This window comes from Taudactylus pleione, unplaced genomic scaffold (assembly GCF_031769625.1).
Source record: "Taudactylus pleione unplaced genomic scaffold, aTauple2 ptg000682l, whole genome shotgun sequence".
NCBI classification, from domain to species: Eukaryota; Metazoa; Chordata; class Amphibia; order Anura; family Myobatrachidae; genus Taudactylus; species Taudactylus pleione.
In genome coordinates, this window is record NW_028285084.1 from 127,431 (window position 1) to 153,299 (window position 25,869).

Sequence of the window (25,869 nt, forward strand, 5' to 3'; positions counted from 1 at the left end):
CTCCTGCAATCTTTAGACATCCTCAAACCTCAAACCCAATCCTGACACTTCACACCTGTTCCCTACTTGTTGCAGGAAGATAGGTCCGGCCAAGTCTACGTCCTTCCTCCCTTCCATCTCCTCCTTTCTTGTTCTCTGCGGGTAGCCACCTTATTTCTATTTTCCCACTCTTCTTATCGCCCTATCTGATCTCTTTTCTCTCCTACTGTAAAATGATTATAATTGGTGGAGTGGACATCTTTACGGTTTGCTCATAGGCTGACCAAACACAGGGCCTGATTCAGAGAAGCTCGTAAGCGGCCGCTCGTTTGCTCCGAGCGATGTTCGCACATCTGCGCATGCATATGGGTCGCAATGCGCATGCGCCAACCAGTCAGTGCGGTCGGAAATCGAGCGCTTGCAAAATAGCGAGTGCCTGCTAATTTGAGTGACAGGATGAGGCGTTTGTGGGTGGTAACAGGGGAAGGTGCTTGAAACCGGGGAGTGGAGATAAGAACGCAGGCGTGTCACATGGTCAAAACGGGCGTTTTAAGGGTGTGCATAATTAACAAAGCAGCGTCATCGGCCACGTCACTTGGTTGTCTCTTAGCCTGAACTGTTCACATGATTGCGGTAGGAAAATCCAACCACAAGCACTGCGAGCAGTTCAGACACCTTTCGATGTACTCGATTAATCTAATAAATAGCGGAGATGACGTAGGATGCAAGCGGCCAGGGGGCGTCTTTACAAAATAGCGAGCGCATGTTTCGTTCGCTCGCTCACACATAGAGGCGTCAACAGACCGCAAAGAGCGAGCGCTCAATTTAAATAGCCGGCCCCTTTTTCTGAACGAGCGAGCGCAAATAGCGTCCTTCCTTTTTATTGTTGTTTGTTGTGTATTTATGTATGTAATATATATGTATTGCGAATTCTACTGCTATTTTCCTATTGTGCACCTCTATTGTAATGTCTCCTCTTACCCAAATAAAATTTTTCATCAAAAAAACAAAATAAAGAAGAGTCAATTATAATGATGATGAATGCTGACGCCTCATGGACACATATTTAGTTTTGCAGCTATATTTTTATATTTATCCACATTGCTTAACTGACCATTCCATTTGAATTACTACATCAAAGAAGATTTCCTTTTGATTTTTACATTTGTGCTTGTATTTAATTACGTTTCATATGCAGAGAAGTGGGGAATAGGTGCCATGTACACAGATATGAAAGGGTAATTGGAGAAGAAGGGGATAAGGGGCAGCCACTCTCTGTGGTCACACGTCCTGTCCCGATCCTCTCACTTGCAATGTAGGGAGGTATACAGCTGAATAAGCAGTGATTATTTTTCCCAGTCCTCATTTAACAATGTGAGAGTAAAGGCGCACATCCACTACCCGATTAAACAGAGCGATTGAACAATAACGACATCGTTATCGTTCAATCGCTCGTTAATCGGGCACAAATCGGGCATGCAAATGTCAGAAACGACTAGCGATGCGCGCTCCCGCTGGTCGTTTCCGAAATCAATCATCGCCCGAACATGCCAGTCAATCTGCCTATAACAACAGATTGGCCATGTTCCGGGATGATGGAGGGTGCCTACACTGAACGACTGATCGTTCAGTGTAGGCACAGCAGGGGATGGGGAACAACAGTACGATTACGATGTCATAATCGTACTGTCTTTCCCTAGTCGGCATTTGGATGTGCGCCATAAGATTGTAAGTCCCTTACCTCCCAACTGTTGGGCCCATTAGGACAATGTAGTACTGATTGTAATTGCCAGATACAGCCCTCAAGTCAGAACTGTTTGGACTTATTCAGTTGTCTTATTCTTTCAGAAATGCTGCTTAAACTTATACACAGAATGTATTCAGCTCAGTCCAAACGCCACAAAATCTATCCTAGTCTACTGTATCGAAAAAATTTTTAGGTAGCTTTTCATTCTTACATGTCTGTATGCCTGCTTTGCGACAGTAAGGCCAATAACTCATTTTTGGCGACAGTGCAAAATATTTAAACTCTAGTCTCACGTTCTCAGACTATTAAATAGCATAGTACAAAGGTATGTCTAGTAAGTAGCGCAATGTAAGAGCTTGTTATTGAGTATTGTAACTAGATCTAAAGATATTGGACTAATGAGTCAGCATAATGGGATAGAGTTTAATGTAGTAGTGAAATGATAATAAAATGACAAGGTCTGATAGATGAGAATGTGTTACACAATTCAAAATATACAATTAAAAATGCACAATGTGTACATGGGAAAATATGTTGCACAATTTAAAATACACAATAAAAATTCGCATTCGCAAATGTCTGACGGTATGGTGAAAGAAAAAACAGTATACCGTCCAATGGAAAATGTAATACAGGTAAAGTGGGACTGTTGGAACAGTCCTAACTATATTAATACAAATGCTGATGAAATTTGTGTGACACAGGTGTAGATTTACTGTCCATTGTTGTGATGTCACAGAATCATCAGAAATACAGTTCAGCAATCTGCAGGTTAATAACGATGGTATAGAGGACGTTGGGTAGGGTCTGGTAGATAAATGAATGTTTGGTGAGTGCATGCACCCCTACCTCATCCTGAGTGGCAGCCCGGTCACTGGTGGCAAGAGTTGTAAAGATGTGAGAAAAGCCTCCTTCTAGACGCAGGGCGCTGGTTCCCTGTGTGAGACAACGGCTGCCGCCTAGTTGGAAAGGGGCAGCTGCTTCTTCAGTCGCTCCGGCGGAGGGTGTGCACAATTCCCTCACTGCTGGTGTAGTTGTTCCTGGGGTCCGTCCGGCGACTCGGCGAGTAGAGGGGGCGTGTCCAACGCGTTTCACCCGCTGGAGATTGTGCGGGCTTCGTCAGGGCTGTGTGGATGTGAAGTTTGCAGGATGTCCTTTATTTAAAGGGCTTGGTCTGTCCCTCCTTAATTGTTAATTGGGAGCCAGTTTGCAGGCATCAGCAATAAATGAGTTTGTTAACCGCTTGTGGTCCTGATTGTTATGGTGTCTCCATTTAAATCCCATTCTCAGTATACACAGCGTATAGCACAAATGCATATAGAGTGGAAATCATATAGGGTAAGGATCATATCAGCCTAAGTGCCTATGTATGTGTACATAAGGAATAGTAGGTAGTTAGTTTATCAGGTGATTAACTCACTGTTTATCAGTATATTTATTGCTCGCATAGGTGCACCTGGTAGTTTTTGTAAACAGAGTGGAAGTACACTGTAGGGAGTATATTGAACAATGTAAACAAAAGTTGAAAGTATGGAATATAATATGTTTATATAAATATAAATAGGTGTTGAGGGTGTTTTTAGAATCTTAACAATTTTTAGTTATGCAATTATGATATTTTTAAAATTTTCGTTATGCAGTTATGATATTCGTAGAGTCCAAGGTATGGTACTACTGAATTGTTCTGGATCAGATATTATTCCTATGTAGAAGTAGTTGTCACTCATATTGGTTGATAGATATTGGTCTCTTTTAGAGTATTATCTTGAGCTCCTTGATGTGAAAAGGATTAGCTTGCAGTGATAATTGCTACATAACCAATATTGACTTTGAATTCTCAGAATTCCTGAAGGAATGAACCCCAAGAAATGGAATTAAGCTTTGCAAGTGCATCCTACATACATACCACCCTGGTCACGCCCAACCACTTCCGAACTTGGAAGCTAAGTAGGGTCGGGCCAGACCAGTAATGAGTTGGGAGACCTCTCATGAAGATCTGGTTATGTAGCAATTATCACTGCAAGCTAATCCTTTTCACATCAAGGAGCTCAAGATAATACTCTAAAAGAGACCAATATCTATCAACCAATATGAGTGACAACTACTTCTACATAGGAATAATATCTGATCCAGAACAATTCAGTAGCACCATTCCTTGGACTCTACGAATATCATAACTGCATAACGAAAATTTTTAAAATATCATAACTGCATAACTAAAAAATGTTAAGATTCTAAAAACACCCTCAACACCTATTTTTATTTATATAAATATATTATATTCCATACTTTCAACTTTTGTTTACATTGTTCAATATACTCCCTACAGTGTACTTCCACTCTGTTTACAAAAACTACCAGGTGCACCTATGCGAGCAATAAATATATTGATAAACAGTGAGTTAATCACCTGATAAACTAACTACCTACTATTCCTTATGTACACATACATAGGTACTTAGGCTGATATGATCCTTACCCTATATGATTTCCATTCTATATGCATTTGTGCTATACGCTGTGTATACTGAGAATGGGATTTAAATGGAGACACCATAACAATCAGGACCACAAGCGGTTAACAAACTAATTTATTGCTGATGCCTGCAAACTGGCTCCCAATTAACAATTAAGGAGGGACAGAGCAAGCCCTTTAAATAAAGGACATCCTGCAAACTTCACATCCACACAGCCCTGACGAAGCCCGCACAATCTCCAGCGGGTGAAACGCGTTGGTCACGCCCTCTCTACTCGCCGAGTCACCAGACGGACCCCAGGAACAACTACACCAGCGGTGAGGGAATTGTGCACACCCTCCGCCGGAGCGACTGAAGAAGCAGCTGCCCCTTTCCAACTAGGCGGCAGCCGTTGTCTCACACAGGGAACCAGCGCCCTGCGTCTAGAAGGAGGCTTTTCTCACATCTTTACAACTCTTGCCACCAGCCACCGGGCTGCCACTCAGGATGAGGTAGGGGTGCATGCACTCACCAAACATTCATTTATCTACCAGACCCTACCCAACGTCCTCTATACCATCGTTATTAACCTGCAGATTGCTGAACTGTATTTCTGATGATTCTGTGACATCACAACAATGGACAGTAAATCTACACCTGTGTCACACAAATTTCATCAGCATTGGTATTAATATAGTTAGGACTGTTCCAACAGTCCCACTTTACCTGTATTACATTTTCCATTGGACTGTATACTGTTTTTTCTTTCACCATACCATCGCGAATGCGAATTTTTATTGTGTATTTTAAATTATATTTTCCCATGTACACATTGTGCATTTTTAATTGTATATTTTGAATTATGTAACACATTCTCATCTATACCTATTTCAGACCTTGTCATTTTATTATCATTTCACTACTACATTAAACTCTATCCCATTATGCTGACTCATTAGTCCAATATCTTTAGATCTAGTTACAATACTCAATAACAAGCTCTTACATTGCGCTACTTACTAGACATACCTTTGTACTATCAGATCCCTTTCTTGGTGATATTGGGGAAACCACCAGTGTCTAGAGCTGCAATAGTAACTCACCTCCACACTCCTAGTTTTCAAGGAGCGCACTTACACCACTTCATTCATATACCTATTAAATAGCATAACATATTCTAAAGTACATAGAAATCTTTTATATCTTATTTTCTGTGGTGAAATATCACATTTTGTAGAAACAATCTTCAACACTGTCCTTCTCGCTGTGCTTCTAATGAGAAAGCCTGGACACAGTCTAACACTTTTACACAAGTGATAAGACCCATATGGTAAGTTGATCTCTACAGAAAACTCTCTGCGCACCTTCCTGACTGGATGGGCCTTTAATGGAGAGTGCAAGATATATGGAGCACTTGCTATTTGACTCCACTGACAACCACTACTGAGTAGAGAAGTCTCATCTTAGGGACAATATGATTAATAAACATCCATCTCTAATATGTGTAGGTCTTACTGAAGAAGAAAAATAAATGATCTGGAAGAATATAGTGTATACAGGAAAAAGTCTTCTCAAATGTACTTGCCACAGTAATTAGTGCTAGGGATTGTCTACTTCAAATTAAAAGTTCCCAAAGGGTTTACTCTAATGCTGCTATGTACAGATATGTATGACTAGTGTAATGGTATATGGAGTCATTTTCCATTTCATGTTGTTTTACATTTTGTATTGTAGTGTTGCATCATATGTGCTTTCTGCATTTTTCTATCCTATTCTATTAAACAGTAAAATAAACAATATGGTCAAAATAAAATTAGCTACTAAAACCCGGTCACATACTCAAAAAGAGATATTTTTTTCAAATATAGCAACTATTTCAGTTATTATTATTATTAGTAGTAGTAAAATGGACCCATTATATGCGAGATCACCTGGGAGTTGGATGAACAGATTGGGTGGGTGGCAGTGTGAACAGAAATGAGGTTGGATATGTAGGAGGGAGTGGAGTGATTGAAGGCTTTATTTGTGAGGGTGACATACTCTGAGGTGGATGGGGAGCCAATGCAGTAGTAAGAAGAGGGGTGAGGGTGACAGATCAGCTGGAGAGGTAAATGAGATAGGCCACAGCATTAAAGATAGATTGAAGTGGGGAGAGGTGGGTGAGAGGAAGACCGGAAAGGAGAAGGTTGCAGTAGTCCAGGCGTGAAGTGACAAGTGCATGAATGAATGATTGTAGTTTAGAGGGCTGTGATACAAAAGATCGACAATGTAAAGGTTGAGAGTCAATGGGTTGACGTCAGATGGTCGGCATGGCATGGACACGGACAAGAGGTCAACAGTGCAGGAGGTCGACAGGTTGAAATGGTTGACACAAAAATTATCAACATTTTTTTTTGCAATTTAACCCTAATCTTAACCCCCCCCCCCCCCCCTAGTGCGTAACCCTCCCCTGGTGTCTAAACTTAACCCTAGTCTAACTCTAACCCTTCCCGTAATGCTTAACCCTAACTGTCCCCCAAGTGCCTATCTCTTACTCTAACCCTAACCATAAAAAAATGTGTCAACCATATGAACCTGTCTACCTTTTGTACCTGTGGACTTTTTGCATGTTGACCATCTGGTGTCGACCTATTGACTGTCATCCTTTACAATGTCGATTTTCTATCCGGATACTGTTCAGAGATGTCCTTTAATACATAGTACTTTGAACATTTGCCTGTATTTATAGTGTGGTAAAATACCTTTTCATATGGGATTTGGAGAAGATCCAGCATAACCTTATGGGCATCCATATTTTTGAGCAGCCTCTGTTGCTTCCTGCGTACTTGCTCTCCAACACCACACATTTTATTCAGTCTTTCCAATATCTAATAGGATGGAACAGCAGAATATTTTCATTCTTCTTTCACTGTCTAACTCTGCTTTTATTAAGAGCAGAGAAAGAGATACTGTAGTCTGAAACTTGATTATTAGTGAGCTCCAGAATAAAGTACAATTCCCATATCTTTGTTATGACAGACACTATTTAATTCTCATATTGGCAAATTTAAAGTAAGATGATTCTGAAAATAGTGTTATGCAGGTCAACTTATTGATTTACAATGAATAATATGGAAGAAGACAAGCCAAGATAACTAGATCCCAGTGATGACTTCAAGAAACTATACAAATGATCTGCAGAAACATCAGTTACATGCTCTCACCCCTTTCACAATCTGGTAATTCTCACTACTCTTCTCTGTAGCTGGCTTCCCAGACCCTTCCTGATTGTCCACATGCTGTAAATGGAGAAATAAGATAACGATGCTGGGTGCACATGTGAGATATTACAGATATTATGTATTCAGGCTTAGCTATTTGAATGTACTTATTTTATAACATAATATATTTTGAATGAGTAGTAAGAGTCCTTCTTGAGCATAAAACAAGTGTGTTACTATGCTCAGGAAATATTAAGTTCAATAATCATTTCTTTATGTTATATCAACCTTATTTCCAATGGGCGCTAGGGACACAATCAGAGAGGAGACTATGGATGCATTTTCCTCAGAAGAGTAATCAATATAGTAAAAATTAGATACTGTGTAAAATAGTCTTTTAAAATATATATAAAAAATAAAAACAATTACCTAAAAGTGCAAGTAAGCACAAAAGCTCATTTAAAGCTGAATTGCCAGTATATTAGTGGGAACCCATGTCTGAAGCCCCAGTAGTTTGGGGATACTAATCTCTGCTAGCACCTGTAATGTATGCTTCCCTAAGCAGTGTAACAGTTTCTAAATAAAAATTGCATGGTGGGGAGCTGCCAGTGATGAGATTGATAGGCAAGCTGTGACTGAGCTTCTCACTGGAAGGGCAATTCTGTATTGAACATTCTCTGGGCTCTTATCCCTCTGTGGCATATTACAAGTTAGGGGTAGATATAGAATTCAATGAGCTTCTTTTATAAGTTCTGATTAAAAAGAAAATGTGTGAACTATTTATAAAGTATTCAAACAACTTCCAATGCATCACAAATCGTATTACCTCCTTCTTCTCCTTTTTGCTTCCATCTGAAGAGCCACCGCTCCCTGATTTTTCTTTTTTGTCCACCCAGAGCTCAGACTTTTCCACCATAATCCTTAGTCTGTCGAGCTCAGATTTGATCACTTTATAGTTATCAACATCCTGGGCAGAGATGAGGAGTTGAACCTAAAAGACAGAAGAGGATACAATGCACTAATGTTTACTAAGAACAAAAACAGTAACCTGAAGCAATTAATAAGCAACTAACAGAATTGTTTTAGTACAAGTTAGACAATGAAGGCAAAGTCTGATAGCTTGCCACGGACACCAGGAAGAGGTGCGCCCATATAGAAGAAGGTGTCTAAAGAAGTACATTTAGGGGGACAACAACATAAAGAATTGTCCACATACACTATTGCCGCAGTCCCGTGCGGCTTGTACATCTGTATCTGAATCTGTATGCGATGCAGCGGCCGTAGCTTTATTCATACCAAGTTCCGACTCAGTTGTACACATATATACACGTGTCGCATATCAAATTAATTAGTGCAGTCTCGCAATGCGTTTTTGTTGCATTACATTGCAACTAAGATGCACATTTGAGTGAAAAAGACAATACACCGATCGGCACCGCATGACGTATTGAGGCTAGGTGTATGAGGGCTCATCTGTAAGGAGAATTAAACACAATTTTGTTTTATAAATAAAAATGTGTTCATCTCGAAAGATTGGACGCTTAAAAATGACAATGTTTGTCTTCTGAAGTGCACACAACATGCAAAGGTCTATGGTAGTGTATATAAATGATAAGAAGAGAGCCATTTTAATTGGCGCCTCAGCCAGCAGAACATTGGTCAATGGGCATTCCCACATCTTATGTTGTTTGTGAATTTTCCTTTTCATCTTGATATTAACTGCTACATTAGTTTGTTTTATTTACTCCTCTTAAGTGCTTTCAGTCTCTCCTGCACTTATTGTTACAAGTACCTGTTTGAAGGTGTGAAGCACTTCTTGACGCTGACTAAAATGCTTGAAAAGAAGCTGCAGGGATCCAGAGATGAGGGATGGGTAGTCATTCATTGTTAGCTGTATGAGGACACGTAGAAACATTCTGCCACCCTCATCATCCACCTCCAGCATAGAATTTTTCCTGCAGTGATAGACATTAATTTGTAGGAGCACCAAAAGAACTGTCAAGGACTTGGGCAGCCACATCTGCACTATCCTGAGAGCCACAAATTTGGTGAACTGTAATACACTTACCCCACACCAAACATAGCTTCTGCTTGTTCCCCAATGCGCTCTAGATTTAAAGTAGCATCTGCAAAAGCAAGAACAACTTTGGGGATATTCAAAATATACATACTGTATATTGAAATGTATATTCAGTTACAGAATTGATATAGCCGGTTTATAGCTGGTGTACTATAAGTTAATTGCATATGATAATATTGCGTAGAAAAAAATGCAACCTAGGTAAAGTAAAGTTTATTTACCAGTTTACTAGATAAAACATAAATAATTCCTTAATCATTCAGTAAATTCATATGGACTATAGTTATATCAGGATAGTACCTAATGGGAAGTTATATGAAGTGCCATATTAAGGTTGGGGTAAATTACACTTGATAAGGCATTGCAAGAGATATATAGTAATGGTCACTTCTGAATACTTAAATGACCATTAAAGACCTGATTCTGAGTAGCGTACATCCCGATTTTGGGCCGTATTCAATTAGACGCGAAAAGCCGAGATCCGCGAAAAAGTATCGCCAATTGTGACTTTTCGCCAGTCGGAAACTTATCTCCGTATTCAATTGTAAACACTTTTTGCGTACACGGAAAGTCAATGCTATGTAATAGGCTAAAAAGATTTGCCTATGAATAGGTGGTGAAAAAGTGCAAAATCGCTATTTTGGGGTGCAAAGGTGGGGAAACCACTCAGCACCCTTGGGACCACCCCCAAAGGATAACTGCGTCAAAAAACACCTAAAAAAAAGAACACCCCAAAAAAGCACTTTTAAAAAGGGGGCAAAAAGTGCAAAAAACAAAAAAAAGTGGGGGTACAATCTTAAAAACTAGCAAAATAGACTATTATGGGGTCTGCAAGTATAGGGGGAGGTGTTTTTTTACGTTTCTTAGAACTTCACTTTAGTGAATTCTAAATATGCTAGCACCCATTTTCAAGTACCCCAAATTTGACAGGAATACTTAATTTCTCCAAAAACTACTGCTTAATGCCATTCTTCACCGCTTGCGCAGAAACGCTAATTAGTGACAATTGTGCGAACTTAAGTACCCCAAACTGTTTCCTTAGGGCTAATCAGGCACTACTACATTCATCCCCAAAGTTTCTGCATCTTTTTGGGGAGTTCAGGCTGATTTTCCCGATTCTGACACCACTTTTCGCCTGTTCTGATAACGCGTATCTCCGTTTTTGCGTCTTTTGGAATTGAATAGGGCGAATCGCGGGTACGCGCCCGATAAGAGTCTGCGGCTAAAACACGCGATGTGGGCGAAAAGTGCGGCAGGCAAAACCTTTCCGACTTTTCGCATCTAATTGAATACTGCCCTTTGTTTGTACTGAGTAGAAGTACAAAGTTAGAGACACAGTAGAAGAAATGTAAGGGGCATTCCTGGGCGGTGATTGGGAGGTAGCAGGATGGTGGCTAAACAGATGCACAGAGATGTTGCGCCTTGGGGGAATGTCGTATGTGTGTCACTGATAGTGGTTGCAGTCATAGATGCAGAATTGTTCACATAGGAGGCCATATTCAGACATACAACCTGCACCTGCCATAAGGCTGGTGTATGTTTTAATGGTGCGACTGATGACGCGTCTAAAGTCGTGTTTCAGCATCTATCGGACACTGAAAGTGGACATCTCAGTCCTTGCACAGTTGGGTGCACCAGGGAAGGGGCTCATTAAGCTGTAGGCACATACACCGGCAGAATCAGGCAATAAATGTGGATGTCAGGAGAAATGTCTATTGCATGATATTATGAATCTGATTTAGAACCTGATTTAGAGTTAAACATAATGTAATTTGTGGGACATAAGTATAGACATTTCCATACAGCATATATGTATTGCTGTATGGTAGAGAACTTAGATTGCATCCATATCTACAATGAACTCCTTATTACTACAGACTCAGAATGGGGGCACGAAAGCATAAGTAGAGATCAGTATTAGCACGTATGCATAGGTGTGGGAAGCTCTGCTGGAGGTGCAGCCTAATTAGAGTTGGACACATCCTCAGATACACTAAAGGCATGGGGGCGCGAAAGCGTAAGTAGAGATCAGTATTAGCATGTATGCATAGGTGTGGGAAGCTCTGCTGGAGGTGCAGCCTAATTAGAGTTGGACACATCCTCAGATACACTAAAGGCATGGGGGCACGAAAGCATAAGTAGAGATCAGTATTAGCACGTATGCATAGGTGTGGGAAGCTCTGCTGGAGGTGCAGCCTAATTAGAGTTGGACACATCCTCAGATACACTAAAGGCATGGAGGCACGAAAGCGTAAGTAGAGATCAGTATTAGCATGTAGGCATAGGTGTGGGAAGCTCTGCTGGAGGTGCAGCCTAATTAGAGTTGGACACATCCTCAGATACACTAAAGGCATGGGGGCACGAAAGCATAAGTAGAGATCAGTATTAGCATGTATGCATAGGTGTGGGAAGCTCTGCTGGAGGTGCAGCCTAATTAGAGTTGGACACATCCTCAGATACACTAAAGGCATGGGGGCACGAAAGCATAAGTAGAGATCAGTATTAGCATGTAGGCATAGGTGTGGGAAGCTCTGCTGGAGGTGCAGCCTAATTAGAGTTGGACACATCCTCAGATACACTAAAGGCATGGGGGCACGAAAGCATAAGTAGAGATCAGTATTAGCATGTAGGCATAGGTGTGGGAAGCTCTGCTGGAGGTGCAACCTAATTAGAGTTGGACACATCCTCAGATATACTTATTAAAGGCATGTCTATTGTAGCAACCTGAGATCTGGTGTGAATGTACAGTAAATACTCATGATGCCAGCAGCACTATCTAGCTGCTTCAGATAAGTAGTTTGTGCAATGACCTGTTGAGCTCATAGTATTTCATTCAATAGTATTATTATATCAAGCTGCTGCTATCCAGGATAAAAGGATTTTTTTTGTCAGGTCTACTTTCACAACTGCAGACAAGAAGATTCCAACTGAGCTGGATTTACAAAGCAATACGTAATATATTTTGTATAGTATTGTCAGATTCAAAATGCACATACTGTATATAACCTACATTTCATGCAATTCTACATTTGGGGAAAAATGTGCATAAACCTCAAATAATGTCCCACGTGTTCATTTTTGCATGATGGTGTATTGCGTTGTACATCAAAACTGGGTCATTGTATGAGTGCAACATTGTGTTACTTTGCTTAGAAGGGACTGAGCAAATCAGGACAATCCTGCTGAATGCAGGCTAGCTGCAATAATGTGCTTCACGTTGTTCCCAAATGCAATAATGAGCTATCGTACAGCTGGACTATTCAATCATCTTTACGGTGTGAAGAGTGCACAATTAGGGGTATTCATTGTTTATCTCTGCCAAGCTGTGTTACCCCTCAAAATTACTTTTCTTTATGGTTTTTTTTTTAAGGGAAATCTGCTATTGGTCATTACTTTTACTGGAACATCTTCTGCACCTTCCAGGCAAATGTTATATATGAAATCATATTTATGCAGAAAACTAAATTCAATAAAAACATTAGCATGTGCAACTGAGAAACATGAAAACACGTTCCTAATGTTCATTTCCTGTTATACATTCCCACCATGACCCTAACTGTGTGGAGTTTGTATATTCTCCCCGTGCTTCCCCCGGGTACTCTGGTTTCCTCCCGCACTCCAAAATATGCAAGTAGGTTAAATGGCTACTGACAAAAAGCAAATATGCCTAGTGTGTGTGTACATGTGGTAGGGAAGTTAGATTGTAAGCTGCACTGGGGCAGGGACTGATGTAAATGGCCCAATATTCTCTGTACAGCGCTGCAGATTGTGTGTTCTATATAAATAACTGGTAATAAACAATACATAAATTCCTTTTCTGTTATACTGTACACGAGACTCCGATGAGGTGAGACACTAATGAGTAGTGTCTTTTAGTACAATTTAAATATTGTAATAAAGGGAGTAGTCCAAATGAGATACTAGGCAGGACATGCTAATTGAGGCCTATGACAGACAGCTAACTTCACTTGGTTTTGTAAAAAATCAGCATCTAGTCATTTCAAAAAGTGGAATATGGTTATGCACCTGTGTACAGGTATGATTATAACACAGGTAAAACTGGAAACAAATGCAATTCTTAAGGACTACAACTGATTATTTTAAGTATGCCTATTAAGATATACAAATGTGTCCTTACACATCTTTGCTGCAGTCACGCTAAAGAGCCTCTCTTAGCGCAACAGGTCCCGTGAGACTCCGCTAGAGCCCGGATCTTTTTTGCATCTTTTTATTTCCGAAAATGTGTTTGTCACAATGCAATTGGACTAGAATGCACCAGCAGACTGTACTGATTAATTTGATATGCGACACTTGTATATCTGTGTGCGACTGAGTCTCTGAATCTGTATACGTAGTGCTACAACATAGTGGCCGCAGCTCTTTTCATTCCAAGTTCCATTGTGCTTTATATACAGACTCAGTTGTACACAGATATACAGGTGTTGGATATCACAATGAATTAGTGCAGTTGACTGGTGCATCCTAGTCATATCGCCTTGCGACTTAGATGCATTTTCTGCAAAAGAGCCCCGATGCTAGTAGAGTAGCACAGGACCTGGCGGCTCGCTCACGGCAGGCAAGTCACACGCGTATTGATGCTAGATGTATGAGGACACGCATATTAAAAAGTAGTACACAGGATGTAATGCTAACACATTACGTATTTGTATTTATTTTACTTGAGTTATCAAAGGCAGGAGCTGTCCCATCAGCACCACTGTCTTGCATGGGGAAAACTTCAACAAATTCTTTCTTGAAGACAGAGAGCAGATATGATATCCTGTAATCTAGTCTCACATTTAGGATGAACTGAGGAGGAAAAACAATGTGGTTTGTAAGGTTGGGAGAGCAGATATAAGATTAAGGCAAATCAAATTTGCTTCATAATTCACACATAATACTCTTTAATAAATCCATGCAGTGCATACTAACCTGAAGGATCTCCAGTATCTTTAGTTTGGTCTCCATCACAGTAATATTCTCAGTGTCCACACTCTTTCTCTTAGAAGTGTCCTGACTTACTACAGAAGGAATAGGTGACGAGGAACTGAATACCGATGGCTTCCGAGTCAGCACCATTGTAGACATCATCTGACCCATTCCTTGTATAGATCGCCTTACATTTTTTTCTGACAAAACAGGACACATCAAATTGATACAGAATATGATCAGATAAGCCTACAAATATTTTTTTTCTGATAAAAGCTTTGAGAGAAAGCTTATTCAAGCAAGATGCAATGTATAAACCCTTTTGCATACCATTAAACAAATAAGGATTACCTACTACCATGTACCATACATTGAACTAACTGCATTAACAATACTATATGCAAGGAAAGTCTCACACCAACAACTTTACAGTGCATAGACTTCCATAATAATAACTCTCTTTGTGAGTTTTGCTACTCTACATCATTCTGGGGCCCATGCAGAGGTGCATTTAAGTCAGTATTGTGGACAGAACTTGCCATTTTTAGCACTGTTCCGTAACCGAGCACATGTATCAATGAGTGATTCAGAGTCATACACATCTCAGTCACGACTACACTTGTGACTGAATGTTTGTAGCTGGGCAGCAACAGAGTGTTGGCACCTAGGTTAAGTTAAGCATTGGCATGTTGTTGGCGATTAGTCTGAATTGTGCTGCGCTTACACAGAGATCAGGCTGATTTCAGGGCTGGAACAAGAGCGCACTGACAACGATGATGGCTATTTGAACAAGAGTATGGGTAGCAGCAATGCGACTGCATAGGGTACAACTAAACGTGTTTGGTATGAAATATCGGCAGTCGGGATGCCAGCTGTCAAAATGCAGACAGCAGCATCCCAATGCTCGGTATCCCGACAGGGGTCGGGTAAGTATGACTACCCACTCCCCTTCTCCTCCTAACCCTCCATTCTTGCACCCTTACCCTCCCCATTAGTGCCTAAACCTAACCCTCCCCCCTTGGTGCTTAAACCTAACTGTCCCCACTTAGTGCCTAACACTACCCCCCCAATGGTACCTAACCCTAATTCCCCTCCCCAGTAGTGCCTAACCCTAACCTCCCCCCAAAGCCTAAACCTAACCCCCATGCGGTGACTAAAACCTACCCCCCCCCACGGCTAACAGCTAAGAAGCCCCGCTATACTTACGATCGGGATGACGGCTGTCGGGATTCCGGGGACAGTATCTGAACTGGCGTCAGGATTTCGACGCCTATGTTTAGTCCCGGGTCGGGTTTCCGACGCCGGGAATCCAACAACCGGCATCCTGTCCGCCGGCAGAGTGACTACATCCCCAACTAAACATATGGGCAAATAACCGCATTTAGTTCCGTTCATGCAGTGTGGCTGTAATTGCGGCAAACTTGCGTGCGAATATGAATCGCTGTCTCTGTGTAAAGTGCACATATAAAATACATCCAAGCTGTCCTTCTTATTTTGAGTCCAAACCTACTTTTATTGTTTTCCTTAAAAACGGTCTTTGTTTTAGGACTCCAGATCTGTGTGGATAATCTCCACTGACTCCAAAAGAATTTTACTTATATCTACATAACAAACATTATTGATTGCAATTTATTGCTGGTGGTTACGAATGCATCAAAACAGAGCTTCTTTTAATAAAATATGCTAGGCGTCAATATGTAGCTATTTGAAATGTTGTTACGTAAAATATATAATAGTACATATGTTCATAATAAATACTGAGATCACTAACATGACATCTGTATTATAAACATACTGTATTACACATAATCAGAGTTTTGCAGCCATTACACAATCATGCAACAAGGCCATATACTGTATATAGCAAAGCAGCCCCTGCAATTTCTCCAAGTCCATAATCATTAAAGGATCAAGGGCCTGATTCGGAGTTGTACGGTATTGCAGAGCCACAGGAAAGCGACTGTGCAATACCGTACAACTAATATGGTAATGCGGGCGTCTGGTGTATATCGGGTGATTGGGCCGACGATTGTATAGGTATCTGTGCAGGACTGTTAGCCGATAAACGCTTTATTACGCTTCTGCAACGTTCGGGATCGAGAGGTTGCTGTTTAATATTTCTCAGCCTGACATCCCAATTCCATATAAGCCCATACACACTAAACTATGTCTAGCACAGTGTGTACGGGGCTGCAAGCAGCTGACAGCGGTTGACCTGGGGACACGCTGCTTGGCTGATCAGGAAAGTTTAACCCGATCAGTCGCAGATTGAAAAGGTGTGTACCCAGCTTTAGGCTGCAGCTTGCGCAGGTCTCTCACAATCCATGTTGCATGCAAACCATTGGATTTGCATACACCAGTATATCAGGCCCCAAGAGTCAGAAGACAGCATATGTGCTCTTATTGTAGCTACATTTATTGTAGGGGTGAGCGGGTTCGGTTTTACTCGGATTTACTCGGATCTTTTTATTGGCTATCGCCTATCATGTGTTTTGGATAGCCAATAGAATAAATCCGAATTTGCGGTAAAGTGGCGATAAGAACCGAGTAAATCCGAGTAAAACCGAGCCTGCACATCCCTAATTTATTGTATATACAGTATATATCAATCAAATTAAGCAGCTACTGAAGATAGAGGCTTAAGCATGTGTGACACAGTTGGGTTAGGGGGTCCCTCTCCTGGGTAGAGGACTCCTTCCTTACACACACACACAGCAGCAGGGAAGCAGCACACCAGTCTGGATGCAAGTACAAGCTGGTCGGCGCCAGTCTTTATTGTACAATGTCAGAAATAACACAAAGAAAACATAAAACGTAAATCCTAGCCCTGTCGGGGCACTAACTTCACAGGTAGTTCCCTCACTACCAGAACCTGGCAGGGCCTAATGCCCTCACCAGCAACAAAGCACAGCACAGTACTCACAGATAGGTTTCCCTGTCTGCTCTCCCAGGTGAGACAATCAGCCCTCAACACACTAGGCTTATATTGGCCACTCTCAGGTGGGAACCCAATCAAGCCTGTTACCAGGCTGCGAGAACCAAAACCTGGAGTGGCCGTGGGTGGAGCCCTCCCTCTCCTCTCACCCACAACCCCCAGGTCCCAAACCGGCTTTTCAAACAGCCGAAACTCAAGCCTGCTACAGTGCAGACTTTCTCCTGGGGGTTTAGAACACATAAGACAGGAATCTGGGACCAATGTACCTGCCACAGACCACTTTACCAGTGATCCTATCACACATGTTTGTTTTTGACACATTGGGCGGAATTCAATTCTTTATAGCCGCTATCACGCCCGACGGAGCTATTCAATTCTTGCTCCTGTCGGGCACGATGAGCTGCCAGCGCTACATTTCAGCTCGCAGCCCCAGGGGGGTGAGAGCTGAAATGTGCGAAAAGTGACATGTTTGGGTGCCCAAACATCACTTTTCGCGATCGCGCCCAGCACTTTGGTCGGGTTTAGCTGCTTTACGCGGCTAAACCTGACCTCTATGGGTGCGATCAGCACGAAAATCTTGGACAATTGTATAGCGGCCCGCGATCTCCTGTCACTTTAGACGGGAGATGTGGGCCGCGTATACAATTCAATTCCGCCCATTGTGTGATTATGCACCCTCCAAACTGCCATACATGCCATACTATGGTTGTATTAGTGATTATACTTTTATTTTTAGAAGCAGTGTGTCACAAATTAATCAATGTGCCAAGTGACATGTATTCAGTAGACCTGTATGCCATAAGTAAATGTGCTGGGAGTCTACATTATACATATAGTAGTGCAGACATATGTTTGTTGGAATGTTGGTCATTGTTTTAGGATGTAGCAGACATATCTTACAGTATACAAAAGGAATAGATTTCTGATTTTAAAAAAACAGCCTTCCATAGATTATAGATTACTTCTAGGAATATATGGACAGAGAAAATAGCAATAAAGACCAGTTCGTTACGTACCTGATGAGTCTTCACTGTACATTGCATGCAGCAACATCGCCTGTGGATTATGGACACAATCTATAATCCCTAGAAGAGTACGTGTGAGCCTTAGAAGTTCACTGAAGCTGTAGAACCCGAAATATATGAGATGACGTGCCAGGCTGACCACCTATAAAATGTAAGTCACCATGTCAGCCATTTTCTATTATGCCTATATCCCTTAAATAGATCTGGCATCTTCCTTGATCTTTTCTGTGACAATATACAGTAATTGTTTACACTAAACTAAGGAGTATTTGCACAACATTACATGATCGGAGATGTGTGTACCAATTGGAGCTGCAGCATGTTGATGACGTGTAGAGTATATACATCATGATTGTGGTAGAGTATTACAATACCCTGCTAGATGGCACTATTGTGTAAATAGAGCTATTGTGTGAATATACTGTGCAAATTTTGCTTCTTGAAAAAGTCAGTATATAAAAGTGTTCTATTTATATCACCTCAAATGTTAGTTTGTTCTTTTCCTCATTGGCAAATGGCATAGATTCACTGACAACAGTGTTCAGATAATCTTCCACAAATTCCATTGTGTTTGTGAATTTATTTTTCTTATCATCTCTGGAATCATTCACGTTGGAGTCATAGCTGTGTACACAACATAAAAAAGAAATAGTTTGGATGAAAAAAATTAGTAATAATCACAAATATGGTAGGAAAATATTCATTGGTAGCACATACAGAGTTTGATGGAATCTGCTTATATATCACAACTTCACAAGTGTACACTGTGGGTCCAAAAAAGTCCCATTTTGCGAGCCTGTACAGCTGGCCATGTCACAAGATGCTTGTAGCTCTGAAAATGTAGCATATGCACCTGGTTTACGCCGGGAGAGCTGGTTTGGTAGTGGTAGAAACAAATGTTAGAGTTACAGCAAATAATTTATACACAATATACTGGTCTATGTACTAACCCTTGGAGAGAGTGGAAGGAGATAAAGCACCAACCAATCAGCCCTTAACTGTCACTTTACAGTTATACCATATAAATGCAATTAAAAATAAGCACAAATACAAACGAAAGTACTAAATAAATGCAAATAAATACAAATGTAAATTATCCTCCCCTTTAAACGATCAACTAGGAATCTGCAGACTTATCAAGTAATAAATCCATTGCAGCAGCCATACTAATAATAGTAATAGTATCAGTGAAATTAATCATGACACACACAAGCAATCAGAAACAGCTGTCAGTATGCACCAGGGGATGAGCACCTTAAGTGACAAGCCTCCTGACAGGCTCATATGTGACTTTACTGTGGACAGCATATGACGCATTGGCGCAAACACATCCTCACTGTTTTTTGGCCTCTTCATCCTCCGTTCTACCTCTCTAGGCGTAAGGAGTTGTAGTTGCAAGATGGTTCACAGTAGCCATAGGGAAATATGTGTAAGAAATCTTGTGTACATGTACAATAATAATAATAAAAAAAAATGACGCAATGTGTGCAAAAAAAAAAAAAATGCAACTACTGTAAGAAGTTTTGGTGTACAGTACACGTAAAAAAAAAAAAGCAATTTGTGAAAAAAAAACAAGAGCACATTGGGTTTACATCCATAGCCTGCTTAAAAAAGGAAAGTCACCCTGGATTTTTTGGTCACTTTTTGCATATTTTTTGTGGATGTAAATATTAAATTTTGCAAATGCCTTACATTATCTAAAGAAATCACACTATAATAAGGGAATGAAGGTGCCACTTGAATGTCGAATTCTACCAACAGTTAAATTCTGCAAACATGCATTCTACAAGACCGAACAATAGCATGACTTCAGCATGCAGTAAAGCATACACTGAAGTTGGTTTAACCAGTGAGTTTTTTGTACTGTCATAATCCCTTAGTTTATATCGCACCTTCCATTACCTACACAAATTCCATAATGCAAAATCTCGAAATAAGAATACAGTCTTATGGAACATTAATACCACTTTTCCACCAAAATGCCATGTCCAACCCAAGTTTTCAAACACAGTTGCAACAAGTGTCATAGCTGCATCAGATCCTACACTGTTATTCCTGGGTTGACCCCATTCACACTGAAACTGGGTCTGCCCTGCAAAACCTGTGTATTTTATTAGAAATGGCCTTTTTATCAAGCTCACAAAGATGAGGTCATAAAAAATTGGTGCTGGCTGCTCACTGAAGTTCCAATTCAGCTGCTTTTTTGCTTGGCCCAGGTTGGATACCCGGGTTGCGCTGTTTACAAAGCACCGTTATTTGAGACCTTCCTGGGTAGCTACAAGTGTTGGATAGTCGAGTAATGGTGCATACACACGGGACGATCGACAACGATAACAATATCGTTGCACGATCTCCTGAGTGTGCTAGATGATCGATAATCCAGCACACCATGTACCCACCAACGACTATAACGACCCGTGATCAACGATTGCGGGTCCCTATAGTAACCTGGTCTATATCGACCAGGTTGGCCTGCATGCACGGGCGATGGTCGATATCGTCCATGTGCGCCTGCGCATCGCAGTCCATTGCCCATAGAAAAATGGATGATATGAATGATAACGATATGATCGATATCATTATCGTTCATATCGTCCATTTTAAATGTACCGTGTGTACACACCATAACTCGACCAGGGTTATTTTTTATAGACCCTTTTACAACAACCGACCCGGGTTGCCCTGGCAATAACCTGGGCTATTTGTTTGATGGAAAAGGAGTAAAAAGTTAAACAAATAACGGGATTACTAGATAGTCAATCTATATTCTGGTTTAAACGTTTAGAACATTGTTTCAAAAACCTGCTAAGACATTCACATTACATGATTATAAATACATTATATATGGATTTAGGACCCTAACATTGTTATGGGGACTTATAATTATATTCCCTTACTCCTTGATGGTGATGCTTGAGGGGATTTCAGTCCATAGACGGGCATACTTGACTGGAGTAACTAGCTCTTGTGGATCCCTGTCAACATGGACATGTAACATGAGGTGACAGAAAGAAGCTCTGATCTCAAAGGGAAGCATTTCATCAGCCATGCAGAGGAAGATGAGGTCAACGCTCAACTGTTTGGAAATTTCATGTATAGCCAGATATTGACGGTCTAGGCACATCCGTGCAAACAGCTTCAACTGATACCTGTGGAATGTTCATGGAAAATAAACAGCTAAGTGCACAAGAATAAAAGATAAAGGATGTAAATGGTCTGAATGACAGAGAGAGGTAAGAAAGAAAGCAGTGTAAAAATGGAAGACGGAGAAAGATTATTCAGAGAAATTAAAACTATAGAGGAAACTGGATAAATGTAGTCCTAAAGCAGTATAACAGGAAAGTAAGAGAAAGGAGGTGGGAATGGGGAATGTTTATACTTAGCAATTAATATACCTACTAGGGGGATACGTTCAATATCCCTGCAAGTGGGATAACGGTAACACCTGCCAGAATCCCGATGCCGGCATCTTGTTGGCAAGTAGCGGGTTAAGCGGGAGGGTTAGGGGTTAGGCACTACGGGGTGAGGTTAGGTTCAGGGTGTGGGAGGGGGGGTTAGGGGTATCGGATGGGTTAGGATACCTATCAACAGGTCAGGATTTTGACCGCCGGGATCCCGAGCGCTGGCATCCTGTACCCAACCCCAACTAGAAGCCGTGTTCCAGCATATCCACACATACCTATAGTATTTTAGTACATTTTCATCATGGACATTTCCAGCCCGTGCTTCCTGAGATAACTGCCGGATGCTCTTCTCAAGTGTGTCATTGTTTTTGTCTAACCAGGTTAGCCACACCTCCTCCTCGCAGTAATCAATACTCATATAGTCCGAGGACTGGGACATCTCTTTTATTGGTCTTAGCCTGTAGGAAAAAAAAGAAAAACAACACAATAAAAATTTTCAACCATCAGAATGTACATTGCTAAATAATTATTTATATTAAGAGGCAATAATATTTGAAGTACCTGGCATCATATACTGTATGTGTGTACAGACGGTGTACTCTAGACCAGTGTTTAGTGTAAATATGTTTCAAGACAAATGTTATGCACACCATACAAAAACTCTACATTAGGAGTATTCAACATACGGCCCTCCAACTGCTGTGGAACTACACCCCCCAGCATGCTCTGCCACAGTTTCATCATGCCCTAACAGCAAAAATGTGGCAGGGCATACTGGGATGTGTAGTTCCTCAGCTGCGGGAGGGCCACATGTCGAACACCCCTGATCTACACTGTTAATCTACAAAATGTCATGGCAGCCATGCATGACCATTCATCACTACTGTATATAGGTAATCTTGCAACAACTTTAATAGTAAAACATATTTTCATTTTAGTGCTGTAAAATTTCATAGAGAGCAATAAATATGTCCTTCCCAACTCTTAATTCTACTAAATATTTTCTCTTATTTCTGAGTTAAATAATATGGTGATTAGAGTGATTTAGCTGCAAAGATTCCTTCTTTGCAGAGATTACAATGCGGGAGCTACTGCTCAATGGATTACAAAACAAGGAACTCATTGTTTTGGAGCATATGAGTTTATGGCCAATCAATTATAGGCAAATGAAAAATTGTCAAAGCTACATGTGGAACTAGTGGAGTTTTGTAAGGTAATGAGTGACTATTCATAAATAAGACAATGAACATTCTTTTAAAGAAATGTATTTTGTTATTACATTTTTTTGGACTAAAGCTGGGTACACACTAATAGATAAATTGTCTGTTCCATTGAAGGGGCAAAAGATCTATAATGCATTGCCGGGTGTGTACACCCGATATGTCTGTGAACGACATTGTTCACAGACATATTGGATCGGTCCGGCAGCACAGCAGATGGTCGATATATCTGTAAGCTATATTAGCCATCTGCTGGTGTGTACGAGCGACCCGCCGTTTGCCCATACACATGCTGCAGAGACCCAGCAGTGAGTGACAGCTCAACTGGGTGTGCAATTTAAATGCTCGCCCAGTTAAGCAGAAAAGCCCGGAACATCAGGCAGACGATTGGTAAGTGTGTATACACTTACCAATCGTCAGATAGGTCAGCAGCCGACCCATCGACCTAGTGTGTACCCATCTTAAGCCACAGAACGAAAATATATGGATATTTAATAGCTTGACCTATTCTGTTATAACACTTTACTCTTGTACTAATTACCACTTACAGAACATAACTAGAATGAAGCAACTTAACTCGATCTTATCGTTTAATAATATGAAGAAATGCCATAACTTATATATTTCAGTATCATACACGCAGGGGCGTATCTACCCATTGGCCAGGATGACACTCACCAGGGGCGTCAGCCGAGGGGGTGGCACCATCCGGTGGTGCCACCCGCGGCCAAGGGGTAGAATCAGGCCGTGATTACACTCTTGCCACTGCCAGCTTGAGTGAAGAGGGAGCCCGCTCCTACCGTCGGTGCTACTCCCTCCATGAGTGAATAGAGGGCCGCTCCTGCCTGCATGGATTCGGGTGAAGAGGAGGCCCGCTCCAACCTGCATGCCGTGCTGACTACCTGTTTGATTGCAGTTAATCAGCGTCAGCTCCCGTTTGTCCCCTTCTGTCCCCTTGTTCAATAAAGTTTTTAATTTTTTTTAAGTCAGCGTGCGTGACGTCACTCCTGCTGCGCCGCTGGGAGAGGAGCTGCGGCGCATGAGGAGCAGTGCTAGCTAGCCGGACCAGATTGGCTGGCAGGCAGCTCACAGAGAGATCCCATTCAGCCCCCAGCACATGCCCCCTAGATGGGGAGAGTGGAGCAGGGCCATTTGTGTGTGGAAGCGGAGAGGCTGCTGCTGCAGTGCGAGCGCTGGTGCTGCAGGTGACAGCAGCTCCCTCATGCACTACTGTCCCATTCACAGCCCAGATACAGGCATGGACACTGGCACCCTGCTGCTGCTGGCTGTGGCTTGCTGCCTCTTGGTAAATATATTTCTGCTTTTCCCACTTATTGCAGTGTTTTCCCAGGAGTTGTGGTAGTGCTGACAGGCACCGGTGTTATACAGTGTTTGGGACGTCCTGCATAGATGTGCTCTAGAGCCTCTTATGTATGCATCAGAATTGGCTACAAGCACTGTCAGAGTGTTTTATTCTGCTCCTGACATCCACAGGTGTCACTCACTGAGGGAGCGCTACAGATCTAGTAAAGAGCTCACATTCCTGACAATTGATTTCCATTTGCTTTTTAATTTGGAGACTGGAAGAGAGATGGCTGGGGACACAGAAGAGGGATGGCTGGGGACACAGAAGAGAGATGGCTGGATACACAGAAGAGGGATGGCTGGGGACACAGAAGAGAGATGGCTGGGGACACAGAAGGGGGAATGGCTGGGAACACAGAAGAGGGATGGCTGGGGACACAGAACAGGGATGGCTGGGGAGAAAGAAGGGGGATGGATGGGGAGACAGAATGGGGGATGGCTGGTGAGACAGAAGGGGGGATGGCTGGGGATGCAGAAGAGAGATGGCTGGAGAGACAGAAGGGGGATGGCTGAGGAGACAGAAGGGGGGATGGCTGGGGAGACAGAAGGGGGGATGGCTGAGGACACAGAAGAGGGATGGCTGGTGAGAAAGAAGGGGGATGGATGGGGAGATAGAATGTAATTATTCAGAAAATATGGGGGATGGGGGGTGCCAGTCCATTACTTTGCCAGGGGCGCTCACACCCCTAGATAGACCCCTGCATACACAGAATATTGCCATATGCCTTGAGTCAAAGGGAGTGCAAGTATAGAAATGTAGTTTTATTCATCAAAATTATGAACACTCAGCACAGTACTTACTCTGTCTTTATAAGGATATCACTGTTTTTAGGATCTAGAACACATTTACAGATCAGTTCTTGAGTTACTGGGATGGCAATGTGGTTTGATACACACAAATCTGAAAGATAATCCAGGAACCTGGAAGAGATTGACATGTATGAACACAAAGCAAAACATTACAGAAAAGTAACACTAACAGTACAGTGATGTACAGTAATATGTAGACCAAAATATCTCAACATATTTTTAATTCTGATTAGTATAATGTTGCATTCCTTTTTTCAGGTTGGGTACAAAATCCTGATGATCAGAATACTGACAGTGCCATCCAGACGTTGATTTTGGTATTTTATCCCAAATCTTACCCCTTACCCTAATCCTAACCCACCCCTCCCATAGCCTAACCCTAACCCACCACTCCCGTAGCCTAACCCTAACCCGTCCCTCCCGTAGCCTAAACCTAACTGTCCCGCAGCCTAACCCCAACCCTCCCCTTAGTGCTTAACTCTAACTCTAACTTCGGAATCTTTGGGGATTGTGACCGTCGGGATGCCCCTTTCTGTATTGTGACCATCGGCATTCTGACTACATGCCTGTTTTCAAGTCTATTATGATAATATATATGTTACATGGGAGGGAGTTGTACATCCAGATAGATCACACAGGTGATCTCTTCACTAAACAGGACATTTCACTTTATTGAAAACTAACTTTCAGGATCAAAATAATGTCCACAGTCAGACATT

At 41.6% G+C, this 25,869-nt stretch overlaps 1 protein-coding gene and 1 pseudogene across 1 annotated transcript in view; one reads left to right on the forward strand and one right to left on the reverse strand.

Moving 5' to 3' along the window:
* ITPR3 (inositol 1,4,5-trisphosphate receptor type 3) overlaps positions 1-25,869 on the reverse strand; it is a gene marked incomplete at its 3' end in the record, with an annotated part of 283,455 nt that overhangs the window by 126,373 nt on the left and 131,213 nt on the right. The window contains exons 17-28 of the mRNA XM_088455962.1: positions 25,142-25,261; positions 22,031-22,213; positions 21,249-21,500; positions 18,831-18,975; positions 18,343-18,493; positions 14,395-14,591; positions 14,142-14,271; positions 9,451-9,508; positions 9,175-9,337; positions 8,209-8,373; positions 7,386-7,460; positions 6,924-7,049 (exon numbers count right to left, since the gene is read on the reverse strand). Of these exons, the coding sequence (XP_088312088.1) occupies positions 6,924-7,049; positions 7,386-7,460; positions 8,209-8,373; positions 9,175-9,337; positions 9,451-9,508; positions 14,142-14,271; positions 14,395-14,591; positions 18,343-18,493; positions 18,831-18,975; positions 21,249-21,500; positions 22,031-22,213; positions 25,142-25,261 (1,765 nt within the window). The remainder of the gene's footprint in view (positions 1-6,923; positions 7,050-7,385; positions 7,461-8,208; positions 8,374-9,174; positions 9,338-9,450; positions 9,509-14,141; positions 14,272-14,394; positions 14,592-18,342; positions 18,494-18,830; positions 18,976-21,248; positions 21,501-22,030; positions 22,214-25,141; positions 25,262-25,869) is intronic.
* On the forward strand, positions 3,619-3,737 carry LOC148477930 (5S ribosomal RNA; annotated as a pseudogene).